General features: G+C 43.9%; 1 protein-coding gene across 1 annotated transcript in view; it reads left to right on the top strand.

The window, feature by feature from the left end:
* Window positions 1–2036: 2036 nt before the first annotated feature.
* Window positions 2037–9923, top strand: part of sh2d3ca (SH2 domain containing 3Ca) — a 52322-nt gene continuing 44435 nt past the window's right edge. Inside the window, exons 1-4 of the mRNA XM_056587832.1 lie at window positions 2037–2127; window positions 2832–3116; window positions 3521–3881; window positions 7827–7866. Coding sequence (XP_056443807.1) covers window positions 2109–2127; window positions 2832–3116; window positions 3521–3881; window positions 7827–7866 — 705 coding nt within the window. The 5' untranslated portion in view covers window positions 2037–2108. The remainder of the gene's footprint in view (window positions 2128–2831; window positions 3117–3520; window positions 3882–7826; window positions 7867–9923) is intronic.

The following is a 9923-nucleotide window of genomic DNA, read 5'->3' as shown; positions in this document are numbered from 1 at the left end:
TTCCTGCTACACCTGGCTACCCATGACCTTGAGTCCTAGATATAAACAGCAGCCGTTTGCACTCCTATCCAACCTGTATCCGGCCCTGTATGCAAGATATGCAGGAGCCTACTTTCAGAGCGTTAGTTAGGCTTTTTCTCTCTCTTGACACACACACACACACACACACAGACACACACAGACACACACACACACACACACACACACACACACACACACACACACACACACACACACACACACACACACACACACACACACACACACACACACACACACACACACACACACACACACACACACACACACACACACACACACACATATATATTTTTTCTACTCTGGGGATTTGTATTTATTATTGTGCCACATCTCTGCTAATCGTGTACAAGAATGATGATGTCTGATAGAGACAAATTGAAATGTATGACCAGATTAGATTTGTCATTGCAGTCGTGATATGTGTATGGGAACTAATGAGGACATGTCTCTGATCCTAATGACTCCGAATTGAAAATTAAAAGGGTCAAATTGTTTGGCAATTGTCAGGTTCAAATATCCATTTAGTTGACGTGATTAGTAGGGAACCCGACACGCGCTATGCTCGGATATAGTGAGCACGGAAGTGGATCTACTGCCATCTAGTGGTAACTTTGAGTAAAGAGTACTGGTAGGCGTGCATTGGCTCCAAGCGCTTTTCAAATTTAAAGGGGACTTATTATACCACCAGGTGTGAGTGTGATTAGCCTTACAAGCCGTTTCGAAAATCTGCCTAATATGACATCACTAGTGGGTGTGTCCACCTAGATCTGTGCTGGATAGATCTATCGACCAGCCTACCCAGTGGACTGAAGTAAACATTGCTCATCTATCCAGCACAGATCTAGGTGGACACACCCACTAGTGATGTCATATTAGGCCGATTTTCGAAACGGCTTGTAAGGCTAATCACACTCACACCTGGTGGTATAATAAGTCCCCTTTAAGTTTGTGAAACACTCTGTCCTGACATAATTGAGAGGCTGTTATTGTAGTTCCTCGTGAATGTAAATTGAAAGGATTTTTGTTCAAAATATGTTGTTTCTCCCATTTCTATATGTTAGAGAGTTTTGACAGCAGCCAGTTGTCTAAACTCCCACACCCACTTTGAACATGGTCTTCTACGTTGTCAAACCTGAAGGTTAATCTTGCCGACAGGAAGTGAGAGCACAGCATCTTTTCACATAAGCTGTGTGGTTCAATGTAAACAGGAAGTCAGCTGTGAACCAATCCCCCGCATCCTCAAAAGGCGACAGCGTGAGTGTGTGTTCGCTTATGCGTTAAGGGTGTGTTCGTGTTTGTGTGTGTTGTGTAATTGCAGTCTCACTGACATACACCGTATGTATTTAAAGTACCGTTTAACTCAAACAGGCAATGAGGATGGTTATATTTCGAAGCATGACCCCATTCATGTGTATGTGTGTTGTAAAAGCCTACTTCCTGACCAGAGTTTGACAGTGGCCACTACAATGATGCTGTGGTGTTTAGTGCTGCGTTCTTCATTTAATCTAAAGGGTCTACTGTCTAACCCTCAAACAACTCAAAAGTAGTTAAACACAGCTGAACGAGGCGACATTATACTGAACCAAAGTCAACTGAACTTTGAAGTAAAAGTAAACCAAAATGAACTGAGCTGAACAAAACTAGACTGAGTTAAACTGAACTGATTTAAACTAAACTCAAGAAATCTATACCTTGTTGAAACCAAGTCTTAAACTTATGAATCCTACTACTGCTGATGCACTTGAGAATGACTTACCACTTGACTTATTATGTGTGATTTTCAATTTATGCACACACACACAACCACACTTTCAACACTTTGCAATCTACTCTCCATAAAAACATGTGGTGTATCTTTACCACGCATCTTTTTCTCATCTAGTCAAATCACCATAAAACTCCACCCCTTTTTTACACAGGAAATGACAAAACTCCACCCCCCCCTCTCTCTCTCTCGCTCTCCCCCCCCCCCTCTCTCCCTCTCTCTCTGCATCTGTGTGACAGATAACTGTATCTCATAGCATTCTTCTGCTCCATGTTGGATCAGCTTCCTGAGGATTGCCAACATGAGCTTTCGAAAACGCAGTGAGTAGCATGTGTGTGTGTGTGTGTGTGCCTTGTGTATTAACAGTTTTAATGTGTGATCGGCTTGCAGCTAGAACAAGTTTGTGTTGCCACATTTATTATTATGATCTAATCATGTAGGCTTATTAATATGTTGTTAAGTATTTTAAGCCTTTGAAGCACAACAAGATTGATTGGTTAAACTGGTTTGAATCAAAGAAAATGTATATTTTTGGTCTTGTACCTACTTCAATGTTTGCAACGTATTAATTAGAAGGCTATGTGAGTACTTAGTAATAATGTACCACTTATGAGAAATTAAATATGAATATCTCATGCCATAGGCCTAACCATCAGTCTATTGTGATCTTCTGGTCATCTCTGGTTAAAAAAGTGAAATTGAATAGACCATTTGATAAATTGCATAATTTTTAAAACGAAAAAATGAAAATAACCATAAGAGGAAGTGACAACCCCCCCCCTCCCCCCCCCCCCCCCCCCCACACACACACACACACATACACTCTTACACAGCCACACAACCACACACCCACAGCACTGCAAGTGTGGATACGCTTACAAAGACCACATGCAAATACACACTATATCTGCTGAATCAGGTCCATCACACTAAATATGTCTGTGTCCGTGTGTGCGTGTGTGCATGTTGCGTGTACGTATGTGTGTGTGTGTGTGTGTGTGTGTGTCTCCATCTCTGTCCTCAGCGTTCAAGTGGTTGGGCAGCCTCACCAGCCTTTCCCTCCGGTGGTCCAAGGACTCCAAGGCCCCTCGCCAGTCACAACAGCCAGGCAATGGATCAGCAACCGGTGATGAAGACCGCGATGACGGCCGCGCCGCCGGCCCCCTCTCTCCGGTCTCTGAGACCACCATGGATGACATGGGGGCCATGCGTCCGCGTACCACAAGCTACGCTCGCTCCAGCGACAACTACACACACATGGGGACCCTGCCACGTCTGCTGTCAAGGAAGAAGAAAAAGAAGGATAAAGGTATGGTGACCTTTATCTGCCCTTTGTCTGCTTGGGTTAGGAGGTAGAGCAGGTGGACTTGTAACCGGAAGGTTGCTAGTTCGAACCCCGGCTCCTCCAAGCGGAGGGTCGAGGTGTCCCTGAGCAAGACCCCTAACCCTGACTACTCCCGGAAAGCTGGCTGTCGCCTTGCCTGGTTGACCCCGCCGTCGATGTGTCAATGTGTGTATTAAGGGTTGGATCTCGCTTTGGATAAAACCTTCTGCTAAATGCCCGTAAATTTTAATATGAAATGACGTCACTGACGCCTGCATCATCATTAAACAATAGGCCAATTGTTTGCAGTTTTTCTACAAACATTGTTTTTTCTGGCTTTTTATCATGTTTTTTAGGTAAAATTGTTTCCCTCCCCTTCTGCTGTCCAGGTGGGGCCAGCAGCAGTACGAAAGAGAAGAACACGCCCCCAAGGGCCCAGAATGCAACAGTTCCATTGACATGTGACCCTAACGTCCCTCCGCCCGCAGACAAGCCGGCGACATCCAAAGAAACCGAAAAATCCGAGAAGGAGGCCAAAGACACGAAACATGATGAGCCCAGCGCACCAGAAGCTCCCACGGTCAATGCCGTGACCCCATCCGAGGTGACAGAGGGTATTGATGGTGTAGTAAGCCATCCTAACCCCCCGACAACCCAGGGTACCTTCAAAGAACCCATAAGAGATGAGGAGGAAGGCGAGAAAACGGAGAAGGGGTCTGAAGCGGAGAAAATATCTGACAACGTTTCTAGGTAAGCTATGATATACAACAGCTTTGTGTTTATATATGTTTACAATAAATCACGTGCTGATCTCCCGACATGAACGCCATGCTCCGAATTAGAGTTTTTGGCGGGAGAGAGGGTGGGACTTTCACTACCATTGGATGAGTGGTGGTAGAGAGGGAGGGACTTCTGATAGAGGGATATCCGTTTTCATTACATTCATTCGTTTCATTATGTTTCAGATATTGCAATTCAAGATCGTCTCTCAGTCTGGTCTAAAATCATATCCTATTGGATCAAATAAAATGCTATAGGGCGTGTTTGGGTGATGGGTGTAGGCTTTATATATATTTATAGAAGAAACTTGACGTCATACTACATGGAACGGGATTCGATTTTGAATGACAGAATAGGATACACGTCACATAAAATGGAGAGAAGCTAAATGCAACAGGCCTATGTGTTAAGAGGATTCTGAGTGCTGTTTTGATAATTGCTTATACGCAAAGTAAGGTTGCATAAATACACACACTTATTCACTGGCAATGATCAATATTCAGTGAAAAATTATGGCTCCAAAATTACGCATTTTTATATGGCCTGCAGGGATTTCCAAAGTTGTGAAGTTTGCTTGCCTTGCGATTCACAACATTTCCCACGGGCGATAGGTTTAAGAGGCTGACGAAATAATGATTTGTTTTTTTTACTTTTGTGAATTCAGCGAATAAGGTTGAAATTCCCTGTATTGATTTCACAATGCAGTCTGAGCAGCCACGGCGATATAGCACCTTTTATGTGAATTTGCTTTGACACACACAATACCCATATCGGCTTATGTTCCGCCTGTTTGCCAATGAATGCTTTTATTGAAATGTCAACCATGTCAGTATTGTCAGGAGCATAGACCTATGGCAGCCTGTAATTACTCGCTCCGTCTTTGATTTGCCTGTTTATGTCTCCTTCCATTGTCGTTATAGTGAATGGCAGAGTGGTGAGATAATGTCTTGTGTTGCACTGGAATTTACTTACCACGGCTTGCGCGTGTGATGTGTGCGTGCAGACGTGTGTGTAAGTGTTTGTGTGTGAGTGCGTGCCTGCGTGCGTGCGTGCGTGCATGTGTGTGTGTGTGTGTGTGTGTGTGTGTGTGTGTGTGTGTGTGTGTGTGTGTCTATGCGCGCAGGCGTGCTCATTGTGAATATTTGTATGTCAGCTCTGTCTATAATAGGCTACCCGTTATTTCCTCCATTCGGACTGTGGGAATGGGGTGTACTGTGGGGACTTATCCTCCAGCCCTGTCTTGCTATTTCCTCATTCTCTCTTACTCAGTCTTTTTTTATTTTGTTTTATTTTCTTTCGGTCCACATCGCTGTCTTATCTTGAGCTGAGAGCGGATTCTTGTATTCCCCCGGGGCTGAATGACCTCACTCACATTCTGGTTTTTAAAGTCTGTATTTGATCAGTTTTTGCTCCATAGTCAGTCAACAATGGCAAGGCAAAGTAAAAAAAGCCATGAAGAAGGGTTCTCACTGCCTTACATTTGTGCACTTTGTGTATTTTAATCCATTATGGCCTGAATAGTTCAAAATAGAGTTCATCCGGAGAGCACATTAGCCAGGGTTATTATTAATGAATAGCCATCTGATAGTATTGATATTCTTACTTTGTGTTGAAAACTAGATTCAATAGTTTCCCACGACTGGAGTATTTTAATCCTTATTTCATGGCCAACGATGCAAACCACCTGTCCTCTGCTGTCACCGCTTTACGTCTGTCTTGACCTTGCCTGTTTCACGCCTTGCAGATGGAAAGTGAAATATAATATTAAAAAAAATATATATATACACTTTCTAGCAGGAGATGAAATCACAAAGTGAAAGCTGAGGAGCAAAAATACCGGACACAACTGATCCACTGTAATCCCGAGGTACAAAGAGTAAGGTTAAATTATGCATTCATGTTATAAACCATGTAGTTAAATGATTCATTACCGGTTAGAGTCACGTTATAAACCATGAAGTTACATTATACATTACAGGTCATAGTCATATTATAAACCATGTAGTTACATGTTACATTACAGGTTCGTGAGAAACCATGTAGTTACATTATACAGTAAAGGTTATAGTCATGTCACAATCCGTATAGTTATATGACACATTACAGTTTATAGTCACGTTATAAACCATGTAGTTGCATTAACATTATACATTACAGGTTATAGTCATGTTATAAATCATGTAGTTGCATTAACATTGTACATTACAGGTTATAGTCATGTTATAAACTATGTAGTTACATTAACATTATACATTAAAGGTTATAGTCATGTTATAAACCATGTAGTTACATTAACATTGTACATTACAGGTTATAGTCATGTTATAAACTATGTAGTTACATTAACATTATACATTACAGGTTATAGTCATGTTATAAACCATGTAGTTACATTAACATTATACATTACAGGTTATAGTCATGTTATAAACCATGTAGTTACATTAACATTATACATTAAAGGTTATAGTCATGTTATAAACCATGTAGTTACATTATGCAACAGATCCATCCTTCAGCGTATGGACCATGTATTCAGCATGTACAGTCACAACGGGCAGCAGAAACTTGGCGCTGGACAGATAATATATGGAGCGGCTTTACCATGGGGCCCATTAACATTCCCCTGGCCAGCTTGAGGACGGGGCCCTTCTGATCCGGCCCCTCTGTGACCGTGTGGATAATGTAGCTCACCCCCCCCCCCCCCCGCCCCCCCCCCCCCTCAAAGACCCCCTCCTTCAGCTCCTCTGTGGGAACCGACCTCTCTCCATTTTTATCTCTCTCTTTCTCTCTCTATTATTCTCTCTTCTCTCAGTCTCCCCTCCTTTATCTTCCTCCCTTTCTGTCTATCTTCATCACTCTTCCCTTAGTCTCTCCTCCTTTACCTCCCTCCCTCTCTCTCTCTTCATCACTCTTCTCTCCGTCTCCCCTCCGTTATCTCCCTCCCTCTCTCTCTCTTCATCACTCTTCTCTGAGTCTTTCCCCCTTTATCTCCCTCCCTTTCCGTCTCTTTGTTTCTCATCTCTTAGCCTCTCTCCTTTGTTACCTCTCTCCCTTTCTCCCTCTTTCCTGTCTCTCTCTACCTCCCTCTTTGACTCTCTCCTCTCTTTACTTACTTATCTTCTCTCTGTTCTCCTCTCTCTCTCTCTCTCTCTCTCTCTCTCTCTCTCTCTCTCTCTCTCTCTCTCTATCTCTCTCTCTCTCTCTCTCCCGTCTCTCTCTCTCTCTCTCTCCCGTCTCTCTCTCTCTCTCTCTCTCTCTCTCTCTCTCTCTCTCTCTCTCTCTCCCTCTCCCTCTCCCTCTCCCCTTCCCTCCCTCCCTCTATCAGGTCATATGATAGGGCTCTGCTGATGTCAGACTTAATGTGTCTTACTTAGCTTTATGGGGCCCAGGAGATTTGAGAGGCCAACTTTGCCACTTTTAATTTGTCTTTAAATCCGGAATCTCTCCAGTGCTGTTTTGTCCTGAATTATTTCATTCGTACCCTCTTAAGGGGAAGTTAAAGTCACAGGCTTGAGAAATGACAGAAATAACATTTTCATGGGAAAGTCATGTTCATGTTTCATGTTCATGGCATGTTTTCTTTGTGCTTTGGCATGCTCACTAGGTACCGGTTGCATGTACACACACACACACACGCGCGCGTACATGCACGTGTGCGCAAACGCACACTTGTGCATGCATGCATGCATGCATGCATGCACACACGTGTGCGCACACTCCAATAGGAAGCCACTTAAAATAATCCTGTAAAAACCTGTTCTAGGAGATGCACTTAATGACGTGCAGTTCAGATATGTTGTAGATTAAAATATGTCTTCGTCTGTCTGACTATGGGCATCCCTCTATTCAGCATGCATTCACGTCCTCCATTGTTTCGTCTTCGCTCATTCTTTTCTGTTCTTTATCTTTCAGCCACACGGATTCGTCTGATCCCCAGGGTGAATACGTCCAGGTAGGGCTCGTCAGCCTTCCTCTTGTCTGGTATTTGTCTGTGGGCGCCCCCTGTACAATCCTTCATGATGCAAGCCAGGCGGTGTGCGGACTATGGATGTCTGGGAGAAAAGCCTGTTGGTCTAGAAAAGCTTTTTATGAATTATTCCTAATGCCACCAGAGTACTTGAGCAGTGTCGCTGTGTAAGATACTTCAGTGAATGAAAATGCAACAACGTAATTATTGACTAAATGTGTTGGTCAATAACCACAGAGGGAAATGATTACACAACTAGTGAGCTAAAGTATCCAAATGAGTTGCTAAACACTGATTAGTACATTTTAGCGCACAATTAAATCCTGAACAGTGGAAAATAACAATTGGCTTTCAGGTTGTTAGAGCCAACTCCTCTTATGGGTGAATCTGAGGAATAATCCTTCCCTCTTTCTCCAACATAAGTAGGACACAAACCCTGAAGGAACACGAAACATGTATTACTGTGAAGCATTCAAATGAACAAACAAACAAACAAACACAATGCTACATTTCATTTCACTTACCTCCTATCTTCCTTTCTCTTCTTTCTTTCTTCCTTTCACTCATATGTATTTTATAACTGCACTCACCATAATACCAGCAGTATAGCCTCACATCCCAGGTTGGTGTAGCACTATGTTACCGTAATACCAGACCTATAGCCTCACATCCAGCGGTGATGCTTCTGTAGCAGTATCTTACCGTAATACCAGATCTATAGTATCGCATCCCAGGGGAGGTGTATCTGTTTGCATTAAGTCTCTTCCTTGCAGTGATATTAAGTCAGACCCTTGACGCAAGAGATCAAATGTAATTATGTGAGATTGCAGGGCTTTGGACTTCCACAATTAGGCCAATTTTAGCTCGCTCAGCCCGCATTGTGTCTAATTCGAGGTGTCACTCACCTAATTTGATCTCAGATAAAGCGGCTTGTGTCAGTGGATGTTACCAGCATGCATTTCCTGCTGTGGCCAATAGGTGGAGACAAAGGAAGTTAATGGGCTATCGGTGACTATCACAGTGGAAGTGCTTTTGTGACCTTGGGGTGAACAGAAAGAATGAACTGAATAAGAATGGAAAGGACACTGGATTATAGTTACAGGGAAATTCAACAGCAAGCCCTAGTGTGTTCATCATTATTATCTGTCTTCATCATCTTACGGTCTTTTATTATATTATGGGTAGCGAAGTTTTGCATAATCCTTAATCAACCTGATAGTAGGTTTTCAGGGAACTTTCTGAATGATGAAGGCTGATAACACTTCCTCGCACATTTTCTATCTGGTGATAAATTACTTGCGGCCGTACTTTATTTGTTCAGGTTTTATTAAATATATCCTTTTTCCATTTTCTTTATCCTTTTTATTTGCACTGCAACCACTCTTGCCTCTATACCTCTCTCTTCTCCTCTCCTCTCTCCTCTCCTCCCCTCTCCTCTCTCCTCTCCTCCCCTCTCCTCCCTCTCCTCCCCAATCCTCCCCTCCCCTCCCCACTCCTCTCCTCTTCCCCTCCCCTCTCCTCCCCTTTCCTCTCTTCTCCTCTCTTCTCCTCTCCTCTCTCCTCTCCTCCCCTCTCCTCCCCTTCCCACTCCTCTCCTCTCCTCTCTTCTCCTCTCCTCTCGCCTCTCTCTTCCCCTCCCCTCCCCTCCCCTCTCCTCTCCTCTCCTTCTCCCCTCCTCTCTCTTCTCCTCTCCTCTCCTCTCTCTTATCCTCTCCTCTCTCCTCTCTATTCTCCTCTCTCCTCTCCTCTCTCTTCTCCTCTCCTCTCCTCTCTCTTATCCTCTCCTCTCTCCTCTCTCTTCTCCTCTCTCCCCTCCTCTCTCCTCTCCTCTCCTCTCCTCTCTCTTATCCTCTCCTCTCTCCTCTCTCTTCTCCTCTCTCCTCTCCTCTCTCTTATCCTCTCCTCTCTCCTCTCCTCTCTCCTCTCCTCTCTCCTCTCCTCTCTCTTCTCCTCTCCTCTCCTCTCCTCTCTCCTCTCCTCTCCTCTCTCCTCTCCTCTCCTCTCTCCTCTCCTCTCCACTCCACTCCACTCCACCCCTCCCC

Source organism: Gadus chalcogrammus, chromosome 4 (assembly GCF_026213295.1).
Source record: "Gadus chalcogrammus isolate NIFS_2021 chromosome 4, NIFS_Gcha_1.0, whole genome shotgun sequence".
Classification (NCBI taxonomy): domain Eukaryota; kingdom Metazoa; phylum Chordata; class Actinopteri; order Gadiformes; family Gadidae; genus Gadus; species Gadus chalcogrammus.
The sequence above is the reverse complement of the archived record's forward strand: the minus strand, read 5'-3'. Positions and strand labels throughout refer to the sequence as shown.